The sequence below is a fragment of the Microtus oregoni genome, unplaced genomic scaffold (assembly GCF_018167655.1).
Source record: "Microtus oregoni isolate MIOR12 unplaced genomic scaffold, Mior012 000000F_ref0000247, whole genome shotgun sequence".
NCBI classification, from domain to species: Eukaryota; Metazoa; Chordata; class Mammalia; order Rodentia; family Cricetidae; genus Microtus; species Microtus oregoni.
This window is the reverse complement of record NW_024543059.1, coordinates 9,526,812-9,539,899: the sequence shown is the minus strand read 5'-3', so window position 1 is coordinate 9,539,899 and position 13,088 is coordinate 9,526,812. Positions and strand designations below refer to the sequence as shown.

Sequence of the window (13,088 nt, the reverse complement as noted above, 5' to 3'; positions counted from 1 at the left end):
GAGGTGAAATAACTCTTAAATTTTCTCAGAGCAAATAGGGTACTGTCCGGACTGACTGACTCATGGAAGAAGAAATTACATTTCTCTTCTGACTCACTGCATCTTCTCCTCTGTAGTGCCAGAGGACTAGTTTGCCTTGTCCTTCGAGAACACTACTTTAATGCTCTGTTCACTTGCTTTATATTATAAATCTCAAAGACGAGAAGTTCTAGGTGTAGTTTTTATGTATCATACATCACTGTTAATATTCATCTTGTGGTATACAGAGAGTATAAATGACAGGAAATGTAAGTGCAATCACTTAATATTAAAGCTGGGTCCCAGGTCTCCTGTGCTTCCTCTGAAAGGAGAGATAGCATGGATTTTCTAGAAACATCTTGGGATAGTTTCCAAAGGATTAGTGGATACAGTGCTGTCATGTTTAAGCATGGGGTAAATGGGTCATTTGAAGACAAAGCACTTTAGAAAAATAGTTTATCTTTTTGTAATTGATAGAACACATAAAAGCATCAGGAAATTTTTGTACTTTTCAATAACAGTCAACTGAGCAAAAGACGACAGCTTATTAGAATATTAGAATAAATGGAGAGGTCTAGAGACCAATTGATCTGAAACTGCAGGAAATGATCTCAATCTAGATAGAGGTGCATACAGAGGTTATAGATCCTGAGTCCTCAACCTGAGGGTCATGGGGCTCACCTAAGATCATTAGAGAACATGATTTTTTACATTATGATTCGTAACTAGAAAAATTATGGTTATGAAGTAGCAATGAAAATATTTTTTTATGTTTTGAGGTCACCACACTATAAGGAATTAAATTAAAGGGTCACACATTAGGAAGGTTGAGAACCACGAATAGATGGATGATAGATAAATAGATAGGGAGACAGGTAAGTAGACAGACAGAAGAGAGCATGAATTGGCATTTTCACTTATGAAAAATCTCAAAGAAACTTTCTAAAGGACCAAGTAACCGAACAAGAGACATCATATTAGAGAGTTCCCACACAATCCAATACACTTGAATCTTGTTTGACTCAAAGATTTTCTGACTGGATTCCAGTTTTGCTTTGCGAACATCTATACCACTCAACTACTACATGGACAAACAAAAAGATATCATGACTCATTTGCCCATGTCCAAATTCTTGTTCGTAAGCAAAGTTCTTTCTGAAATCATCAAAAAAACTACAACATTAATTTTAATATGTGAACATTCAAACCTGGATCTCCAAATTCCTGTTTGTATTATACTATATTTTGTATGTATTTATTAACACAGTTTCTATTGCTTTATTTTTCCCTCAAACAAAATACTTTATTCTAATTAATATGCTACAATAGGCAATTTGTGTATCATAGAACATTGAATAAGTGTATGCTAATTCTTCCATGAAAAATAAATCTTTCATTCTGTCATATTCCCTATTGACTTAAATTTCCTCACAGAATAAGATTTTTTTCAGTTTTGCTCGTTACAGTTAGCTATTCTAAGAAAATGTAGACAAATAATTCATATATACGGAATCCCAAATATGAAGAGCCATACCTTACTTTTCACTTAAAGTTGTTCTAGCCCTGAATACTCTTACTCATTAACAAACAAAGCTTGTCATTCATTTTAATAGGTGTATAATAGTGGGCTGTGTGAAGACATCATCATGTACTTTAGTAAATTACTTATTGAGCACTGGTGCCAATTTAGACTAAAACAAGGATTAGTATTTGTAAAATGCAAATGTAAAGATTAGTTTCTCTGGAAGCAGATCTTAACTTAGCCTCTCCTCCATGGTGTGCAAACCTTACACTTCTGAAGACTGAAGTGTGCTCCATCTTCTACTTTATCATGTCTTTGACTGAAAGCCATTGCTTTCTGTGTTTGCGTTTCATTTTAAGCAAGTATTAGTATTCTCCTTGTTAAAAGTAGAACATCAGATTCTCACTAGACTTCCAACATAACAGAAAAGTTAGTGTAATCATTTATCAATGTACTTTAGAGGCATTCCTTGTAACTTTCTGCCATTTTGAGTTATGGTTACATGAGTATCTGTGTGTGTGCCTCATCCTCTTTGCTGAACTGAATATTCATAGAAGATTTTGATACACAGAACTATCAAGAGGACTTGCATATATTTGCCTTTAACAAGCATGTGATCTATGAACATATACCCAAAGCATTAGACCATTGGATTCTCTTAAATTGTAAAGGTATATAGAACTCTAAGTTAGTTAAGTACTATAGTTCTGGCTCTAAATTTACTATTAGGTATATATTTAGTAATTATTCAAGCTCATTGAAGATTTTGAATCTTAAAATTCGCATAAAATATATGAACACACTGTGTCACTGGATTGTTGTGAGAATCAAGTAAAACAGATTTTAAAAATCTCAGCATTAGATGGATGCAAAAGGAAAGGTTATTATGTGCCTTGATAGAACATTGCTCAGTGAACATTTGCAATGGGCAAGACCCCGAGTTTGATGTTTATCACAGGCTCCCCAGTAAAAGGAACATATTTTTTCTATGAAAAGTAAAACCAAAGAAATCCTAGCCTATACATTGTATTACACAGAATTGCCACACATCCATGTTTCGAAATAAACTATCACTTTACAATTGAAAACTTTCAAAGTTAGAGAAATGTCAATTCATCTGGAAGCCTATTTTACATTTGTACTACGCTAAGTATTATGACTAAGGGCCTATACAGTGAAGGGCATGCTATTACACTAGTTGATAGCAAGAAGTTTGTTATATCTAAATTAGCTAAACTGTCCAAAACTCTGATATAAACTCCCCAAAATAAATTCACTAATTTCCCAATAAATTACCACCACATCTTGCAATATTGTTCGTGTTCCAATGATACATTTTCAAAGATTTTTAAGTCTTCTGTATTCTAAGTGTGTGGTGATTTTTAAGAAGAATTTGTTTTTTCCTCCAGTATGCGTTTATGCTTGCTGATTATGTGCACTTTGTTGCCCTAAGAAAACTATTACAATAATACTTAGATCACATAAGTCCTATAGGTCAACAAAAAATGAACAGTCTTAAACAAACAGATTGAAAAGTTGCATATGCACATTCAGTTCAAGACACTGCTAGTAACAAATATAATTTATGTTAACTTATAAATTGTGCTTCAGGTGTTCCCTTATTACTATATTTTTAATACAACAAACCAATAAATTTAAAAAACATTATTATTGTATTGAAAATTATAGTTCCCAAATATATTCTACACAAGCATAAAACTAATTCATTCTTCTTATTATTATGGATTTAGCTAAGCATTCTATATAACAAATAATTTAAAGTTTACACTGTTTGACCCTTCTTCATAACAGCATGCTAAGCTACATTCCTTACTAGATATCTTTCTGTCTACTTCCCTTCGACTATAAAAACAAGAGAAAAAAATGATAGAATGTTGAATATGTGAGATACTAAATGAAGATCCAGAAAAATGAAAATAAACCTTTAGAAATAATCATCATCATAGCAGAATTTGAAATAGTACAATCCCTATTGAAAAACATATCTTGCTCTTTAACAAGTGATAGACATATAAATGATTATGTTAGTGTAAATACATGGTCCTTTTTATCATACTGGTGATGTTGAGGCATCTCAAAATACCCACACTGGTAAATATTTTAGGCATGCAATAACTGATAATTTAAGTGAGAGGTATTTCAAAATATTGTGGCATATTTAATATGTATAGAGGAAATCACATACCTTCTGTGTGCACAGCTGAGACATAGGTCCAGTTATATCTCTTCACTATGTCCACCATGGCTCGTGCCTGCTGCGCATCTGAAGGAACGACCCTCATGAAATACTTGAATAGAGTCTTGTCACTCAGATCCATGCTGGTTGCAGAGTATGCAATCTGAGGTATGTTGAAAAGCTGGAGCAAATTCTGGACTTGAATGGCCACAGAGCTGGAGCCAGGCCCAATGACTCCCACTATGGGTTTCTTGGAGCGGAAAGAAGAAGAGCCATCCACACAGCGTACCAAACCCTCTTCCTCTTCTGAAGAGATGAGCGAATCCCTTATAAACTCAATACTTTGCTCCAGGGCCACCGCTGAATGCCAGCAGGAATCTCTTATTTCACAGCCAAGTGTGATGTTGGGCAAGAGATTGGGGTCTGAATTGATCCTTTCCAGGGTATGCAGCATGGCCTCCACTCTCTGGATGCCATACTGCTCACGGACTGCACCGCATTTCCTCTCATGAACCTTGTCCACAGTTGGTTGGTGGTGGACAGAGAAGAGAGCTCCAATAATGATGTCACCTGGCATGTGAGCCACCACCCTCCTCTCGCTGGACTGTGCACTCCCTCTGACATCTTCTTTCAAAAGTAGGACTGACAGGATCAACAGAAGGACCATTTTAGGGGAGGAATTCAAGCTAATAAAGACATCATGGTGGAAGAAATTCAGATTTCCAATAGGAGTAATCAAATGTCACCCTGCGTTGAGCGGCACATTGATGGAATCCAGCAGCAATTTAGATATATACTCTAAAAAGTAACAAGGTCCCCAGATAGCTTCTAGTTAAATGCATCCATGTGATCATGATCTTCATTACCTGAAAAAATAGTGAGAAACATGAGATTTAACATAATAAATACTATTCCATATACACTCTGAACATCCGTATTAATGGAAAAACAGATGGATTTGATATTACAGATTGAAAAACTAGAACTGAAAAATGTGGGGATTTGGTGTGTGTGTGTGTTCTGTTTTGTCTCTGCGTCAGTTTCTTGGTTTTGACATCTTTACATTAATACTTTCCTTTTGTAAATCTGGAATACAGAAAACCAAATGGGATATACAGCAAAAAAACACCTGTGAAAAACAGCATCTAATTATTCAAGCTATTCTATGAACTAAATATCCTGAAAACACTGGTCCTTAAATACTTTTGAAGATTGGTGAGTGATCTCTGGGTAGTAAGACTGTATCCAGTTTTGATTTTTATTTTAACAGGAATCAGATCTGAAGTCTTTCCAAATCTCACTACTGAACTTTTGCTAACTATTCATTTGTTAAAGCAGTGTTCATTAGAGAGTTTAGATGTGACTCAGTGGTAGAGTGCTTGAGTGAGTAGTCTACACAAGACCCTAATTCCATTTCTACCATCCCCACAGCCAACAAAACAAAACATTAAAATCATGTATATTTTCTGCCTTGATGCAGTGTAAAGTATATTGAATAAGGATTCTCTGATATACAAGCATTTTGTACATTTAATATGTAAAATATATCAAGGATGGGTGAGGAGAAGGTTTGAACATTACAAAGCAAAGTGCTATAATCAAGCATGAATAATGCGGCACTCAAGTTTAGGGGAAATAATTTACAAATTCTGATATAAAGAATTATTAGTAACATTCTTAACATCACAGAACAAGAAGTATCCAATTTGATAAATTTTGATAATATGTGCTAGACTGGCCTTAAGGTCATCACCAAAAATATATAATATTTTCAAATATTTGAAATTGACCAGGGCTATATATATTCCCAACAGAATCTCTTTTGTTACTGAGGTTAAAATGAAATTCTGTGCTTAGACGGTGAAGACAGATAATTCTCTGACAATCTGAATGGTACTCCTATGGCAACCTATGCCTATGTTGGTTACTGAGGGCCATACCACCACGAACAATTCTGATTTAAGTATCCTGTGGTTTACATGGGGTCATGATGTCATCTGAGCCAGGGTCTGTGTTGATGTCCATGGCTCCTGTGGCCATGGGGTGCTGAACAGATGTCTGGGATATGGACAGAACCTGAGACCATGTTGGTGTCCAAGGCCCTTGCTGTCACCAGGACCATGATGATCTGAGTAGTCTGTACTCCCACAAGAGCCATGGTGACATCATATCTCAAGCTGCTGCCAAGGACATGTTTGAGCCCATGTTCATTCTGTAGCTGGGATCTGTGATGGTGTCTATGGCACATCATACCATAGGGGGTAATAGAAACCATGCATGCTGAAATCCGAAGGCCATGCTGAGTCATCCTGTCCCTTACTGGTCCTGTGATTGCTGACCTTGCCCTTTGATGGCCATTGCTACAAAAGAGCTGGCCCTGCCCCCATAGACAAGCTGGCCACTGCACTCAGAAAAGATAGTCCCACCCTTCTTCACCATAGATGTGGGAGAGTTGGTCATGATGATATGGGCCTAGGAGAGCTGGTTCTACCCTCACCTGAGAGGATGGTCCCCATGGTCTTGATGGAACAATTCAGCCTTGATTGGCCCATCCTAACATCTACCCTGTCTATGACCTGCCAGAGTGAGTGAACAGACTGGTCCTGCAGAAGGTTACCCAAAGTATCTCCTGACTTGGGGCAGCAGCAGGATATCCCAGGGGAGTTTTGGTGATGGTCCAGTGGTGATGGTGTGCACCAGATCTGTTAATGACTCATTACAATGAATATTTTGTGGGTCAGGCTGATTGGACATAGGGTTATACTGCATGACACAACACAGCTTCCAAAGCTACTAGAATGAATGAAGAAATAATGGAATAACAGAGGAATGAGGTGGATTTTTTTGCTTGTTTGTTTGTTTTGTTTCTAACTAATTTTGGGGAGCAGGCTGCAGGGTTGAGGAGCAGATATAGAGAGACTGAGAAATTAACAAGATTGGGGTGCGCGATGAAAAAATCTCAAAGAATTATGTTTAAAGATGAGGGAGGGGGACTTGATTGGGGGAGGAGGGGGGAAATGGGAGGCGGTGGTGGGGAAGAGACAGAAATCTTTAATAAATAAATAAATTAATTAATTAAAAAAAGAACGAATATAAAGCTAGAAATGACCTATCAACAACATGAAATGAGCATTCAATCCAATGTTAGAGAGTTGTTTTAGCAAAGCCATATATAACAAGATATGGTATACATATTTAAGTACTGCTGCCACCATTTTATATGTCAAATTAATTTTATGACATTTTCAAACAATATTTAACTACTAGGTAGGAGCTATGTGAAAACGTTGTGCAGTGATGCACATTAATAATTATTATTGCCTTTCTTGAAGCACTTATTACACCCGTTCAATGGCTTGTATGTATAGTTGTACCTCTCTTACAATTAAATATTTACAATATATAATGGTATATATTCTCCTGATACTCACAGACTTACTTTACTAGTCAATACCCCAAGCAATGGCATCCGTGGACACTTAATGAATACAAAGAAAGTTAACAAGAAAAAAAAATGATGTTCATGTAGAAAGACAACTAGGACCTAAAGACCAAGAGAGATGGAATCGTGGCATTAGCTTCTCAGGCTAAAGAAGAGGCAGACTACGTTGGATCTCTTAGTGTTTAATGTGAATTGCCACTAAATTCCATTCTGAAGCTGTAAGCAAATGACAAGCATATTCAAGTTTAGGAGCCTTTGGCTAGCAGGATATTCTGGATAACAGACCCAAGAAGTCCGATTAGAAGACTTATAGTAATCTAGGTGGAATAACAGAGGCTCCGTCACGACTGATAACAGTAAAAATAGAAAGAAGTCGACACAGTTAGATATAACTTCCAAGAAGAATCCTCTGGGTGTGCTGATGAATTAGATATGAGTAGAGATGGAAGAAGGTTAATCTGCCCCTGAAATCCTGCCTATGAAATTACCTTTTTTTGATACAGTTAATATAGATGAGATAGACAGATAAGTGAGCCAGAGTAGCAGAAGAAAAATAACTATTTTCTTCTGAATATTTTAAACTTGAAACATTTTTTGATGTGTCCAGGAACAGATGTCAAGTAGAAAAGGGATGTGAGACTTAGAAGATAGTTTTAGTTTGAGACGTAAATGCAGAGCAGCCAGTATATAAAATCTGGAATGCATGAAACCATCTGAAGAGCAAATAGAAACCTATCAAAAGTGGAGCTAAGAAGAGCTCCCCCTAAGACCAGATTTCAGGGGGGAAAAGCAATGAAAGGAAACAACTTACAGAGTGAGTGATATCAAGTGATATCAAGGAACACAGGATGGTCCCAACACTATACATCCAGAGGCATATCCAAGGTCTTCTACATTGCACAAGGAAAAATATCTACCTTTATTGAAAATATATTTATTTTATACATTTTGATAATATTTGATTCAGTAGTTATATCTTATGTATGTGTGTACATTGCTGATTATGTCAACAAACTATTTAAAAATCTAAGATTTTTTTGCAAAAACTATTTCATTATCTCTATTTCACAAATATATATATGTATATATATAATATGTGAGTTTGATAAGTTAACTGATAACTTCTAAAATGGTAAAGAACAATTGTTTATTTCTTATTACTCTAAAATATACTTTCTTATATCTTCTCTTGCCTTATTACCCATTCTTGTAAAAGCTATACTAACAAAGGCAATGAAAATGAGAGGGATCATACAGATACACCTTAAATGTTCTAAGGTTACAAAAACTCTTAGAGTTGCTTTGTAATTTAAAGAGTGAAAGCCCTCCAGTGGGTCGGGGGGGGGGTGATGATTCAGTAAAGAGAAGCGATAGATTGTTTAAAGTATTTTGACTACTATAAGGAAATACATACACACATGTTGTGTGTGTATTGTCTGAATTAGATTTAACTATCAACATTATATAGTGTAAAGTCATCTGAGGGAATCTTAACTGAGGGGTTACCTAGATTAGGGTGCCCATTTTCCACATTTTCAAAAAATTGTCTGATTAATGATTAGTGTGAGTGATACCATCCTTAGGCAGATGGTTCAGGTCAGTTTGAGAAAACTGGCTAAGTATAAACCAGGAAAATAGTCATGCTAGCAAGCTGAATTCATCCCTCGTTACTTCCTTGAGTTCTTGCCTTGATTACGTTCAATGACAGTGATCTGGAAGTGAGAGCCAAATAGATGCTTTCTCTCTAAGTAGGTCTTCGTCATGGTTTCCAGCACAGCAACAGAAGTGTCATATCCATTTTATGATGCCAGATGCATAGAAATTATGGTTAGGATAAGTTACTGAATCTAGAGGGTGGCTTTGTATGTAAAGGTCTCCTTTCTTTGCAAGCATAAGAACTTACATTCAATCCCTAGTGCTCATAAAAATCTCGGCACAGACTCTCACATGTCTGAAACTTCAGGAGGACAGATACCGGAAGATTTCTGGGATACCAGTGAGCTCCAGATCCAGTGAGAGATCTTTTCTCAAAGGAATGAGGATAGGACACCTGATGGCCTTCTCTGTATTCCATTCTGAGTCCGTTCCTGCATACACGGTTAGGACCCCTCCCCCCACATAAAAATATTATGGTTTAGAAACTTAGAAGAAATGTATTACATTTCAGATTATTATAAGACTTCACAAAAATATTATCCTTTATGCTACCAAAATACTAGAAAATAATAGTGGGTAAATTGCCAATAGACAAGTAGAGAACACATCACATATATCAATATCACTTATCTGGTCAATAACTAGTTACTGAGTGGTTTACTTTGGACCAAACATTCTGCTATACCTTGAGTGTTCCATTTTGGACAGAGTAAGTTCATTATCTCATGGAGCCTATACCAAGCTAACAGTAGAAGGAGTTGTTAGATGATAAACAAGATAAATTGATGAAAGTCTTTATGCAACAGAGTCCTGAAACGGAAAGAAGCATAAAATCACAGGACAATAGAATGAGACATGAAGTAACAAGTGTTAAATAATGCTGACAATAATATAAATTTATAAGGTAATATTCAACTAATATGTGCTTAAGCAAAGGCTTCATCAGGAAAACATCTAGGATAAGTACATCCCAGACAAGGGTTAAAGCAAATATCAAGTTTCAGAGACAGAATTTTGTTTAGTGTCTTGGAGAATACTAAAGAATCAGTGTACTTGCTGGAAAGTGAGAGGGAAGCAGTGGTTACTCTGTGAGGTTCTGTGATCATGGTAAGCCTGTTTAGACTTCAAAATTCCATGGTTTTAACATTGTATGGCAATGTTTTTCTGGGATGGTTCTCAACAAAGAAGGGTTACACTCTGCCTTACATTTGATCAAGAGAAAGACCACAAAGGCAGATGGTGGGGAAGCAAGGAAGAATCTATGGAAATCGATCAGACGGTAGTGGCTGGATGGTAGATGAGGCCACAAGAGAGATTCTGTGGGATCTGGAATGTAAAATGAAAGAATTTGCTGTCAGATGACCTAAGATGAGAAGGCAAGGAGGCTTCAGGGAGAATGAGGGAGCTGAGGATTTCAGCCTGGGCACCTGCAGACTAGTTTCCTCATTTAGTTGAAGAAGCACAGCCAGCACATTTGGTGGATACAAAAGAGGCTGTGTTTCATATACTTACTCAAATTCATGAACATATGCAGATAAAGAAGCTGAATATACAAGGCTAAGTTTCCCCAGAGAGGTCTCACTTGTTGATATAAAATGTGGGGGGCATCGGCGTATGGATATCCTTTTTTGTAAACCAAGAAACTGGATGAAATCACCTAGGAAGCAAAAAAGCAAAAAGGTAGTTACACAAGCTGCATTGCACGGGATTCCAAAGGTCCAAATATATAGAGACGAAGACAAACTAGAAAGGAGGCTGAACAGTATTAGGATCAGAAACCTTCTCACCTCAAGTTTGTGTTTTTGGTGTGGAGAGTTATATAGCACAGTACAGTCATATCATATTGGAAATAAATAAAAAAATGCATGATTAGGTTTTCATTAAATGTCATGAATGGGCATAAATTAATTTCTAAGTTTCCAAGTTTATTGGTATGGTTAGAATATTTCAAGTTTGAAGGTTACAAATCCCTCCTCAATTTCTGCTGCAGTCTCTTTGGTGATTTGAATTCCCACTCACCCAAGCTCATCCACCTGCTCCTCCTTAGGGGTTTACTAATCAAGTTAAATCTGTTCTTGTCTACTTTGTTCCAGTGGCTTTGTTCATATGGGTTGTGACCTTTAGTTTGATTTGTTACAATGACATTTGTCACAGAGTTGAAAGTATAGACTTAGAATCCAGGAGAATCAGTGTTAATCTTGGAACTATTCTCTATTGGCTGTGGACCTTTGGCCAGCTGGTGTTGCTGAGACTTACACCCTTATTAACAATGGCCTAAGATAATTACCCATACCCATATGTTCTAAGAGAAATTGAATGAAATATTTTAAAATACTTCCTTTCCAAAATCTAAGATATCCTGCTTCCCATGGCCTCTGAGCACATGTGGAAAACTTTTTTCTCATATTATTTTTCTCTCTAACCACTCTTTATGCTTTTCTTATGGTATTTAATCCTAATCTAATGTGGTGGCTTTTTACACAACTTTGCAGCTACAACAAATTTAAAACCTATAAAGGGTTGAATATGTGGTACCCTGAGCATAATTTGATGCAATTCTTGCATAGAATTAAATGTCTGATAAATACTAAACGTGCAAAATATAAAATTTATTCTCTCTGTATCACCTTATATTTGACTACCTGCCAAGATTCCATGATAACCTCTCCTCCTTACTGAGAAGTATATCACAGTCACCCCCCTCTGCCCTGTAGTCTTGGCCATCACAGGACCTCAAAGATTAGAATCAGTCTAGAGAAATGAGCAGAGAACTTTGAATATTCCCCTCACATTTTCAACAAATTAAGTAAGACAGAATCATGTAACTAGAGAGTGTCTCGTATATGATTCCACACTACTGAGACCCATTGATATTATTTAATGAATACCAGACTGGGATCAGAGTGCAACAAAAATTCAACTTTGATCATTTTTATACAATTTATTCCTTATAATGTTCTAAGTAAACAACATTAATTATATATATATGTTAATATTCTATTGATATTAAGTCCTTTCCCTGATATATTTTGTTCTTTGTTATACAGTGTATTTAAAATGTCTTGCTATAATAGGTCTTTTGATGATGGTGGCAATGATTATAATAATATAAATACACAGATGGGGCAGGATATGTTGTTCAGTGGTATAACTCTTGCCTGACATGAAAATCTCCTATCTAATGGCAAAACTGACAGAAAAATACATCTTGCTTAGTTTTCTGACTTTAAATATTATCCAGTTGTTACAATAATTGGCATTGTAACTACCTGTCATACAGTTTTGTTATGGTAGATCTGATGCTCAGAGATACCTTATTCTTTGTCCATGCTTCAAGAGCAAGTTAGTAGCAGAGCCATGGTTTAGATTTAGAACATCTGTTTCTTTGAATGTGTAGAGCTGGGAGTTGTATGTGTGAATATATGTGTATGGGAGCGGTACCCCCATAAATACCTATGTGGAAGCCAGAGGCTGAGAACAGACTGTCTTCCGCAATCTTCTTCATGTACTTTTATTGGGAAAGAAAAAGGGTCCCCCCCTGAACCTGGGAACAAATCATGATTTCTGAGAGACTGACTGGATAGTGAGTCCCTGGGATCTCCTTGTCCCTGACCACCAGTGCTGAAGTGACAGAGTGACATGTGGGAATCACTACACTAGGCTTTTGATGTTAGTTCTAGAGATCCAGTCTCAGTACTTAATTCCTTGCCTGTATGTTTGAAATCATCAAAGAATATCAGCAAATAAATCAGAAAACAGTAACTGATGATCCTCATTTCATACAAAGTAAAATACATCATCTCAAAACAAGATGATGATGATGATGGTGGTGGTGGTGGTGGGGTGTGTGTGTGTGTGTGTGTGTGTGTGTGTGTGTGTGTGTGTTGTAGCTTCTGGTCTGTAAGGGTGGTAAGTTGATGAGAAAAATAAGTCCTTGCTATGGATAATGGGAAGGTATTGCCTCAAACAATGACCAAAAATATTTAAAACAGTATAGGCCTAAATTTTTTAATAAATTTGGAGATGGTTTTTTTTTTGTTTTGTTTTGTTTTTTGTTTTGTTTTGTTTTTTTTTTTTCGAGACAGGGTTTCGCTGTGGCTTTGGAGTCTGTCCTGGAACTAGCTTTTGTAGACCAGGCTGGTCTTGAACTCACAAGATCCGCCTGCCTCTGCCTCCCGAGTGCTGGGATTAAAGGCGTGCGCCACCACCGCCCGGCTAAATTTGAAGATATTTATCATTCAAAATGGATATGG

The 13,088-nt window shown here is 36.6% G+C and overlaps 1 protein-coding gene across 5 annotated transcripts in view; it reads right to left on the bottom strand.

The window, feature by feature from the left end:
* Positions 1-13,088, bottom strand: part of Grm5 (glutamate metabotropic receptor 5) — a 363,712-nt gene that overhangs the window by 341,569 nt on the left and 9,055 nt on the right. For 3 of the 5 annotated variants that reach the window (XM_041666785.1, XM_041666697.1, XM_041667025.1), the window contains exons 2-3: positions 10,348-10,492; positions 3,747-4,603 (exon numbers count right to left, since the gene is read on the bottom strand). In XM_041666785.1, coding sequence (XP_041522719.1) covers positions 3,747-4,404 — 658 coding nt within the window. In that variant the 5' untranslated portion in view covers positions 4,405-4,603; positions 10,348-10,492. The remainder of the gene's footprint in view (positions 1-3,746; positions 4,604-10,347; positions 10,493-13,088) is intronic. The other 2 variants (XM_041666947.1, XM_041666866.1) reach the window with 1 other exon arrangement.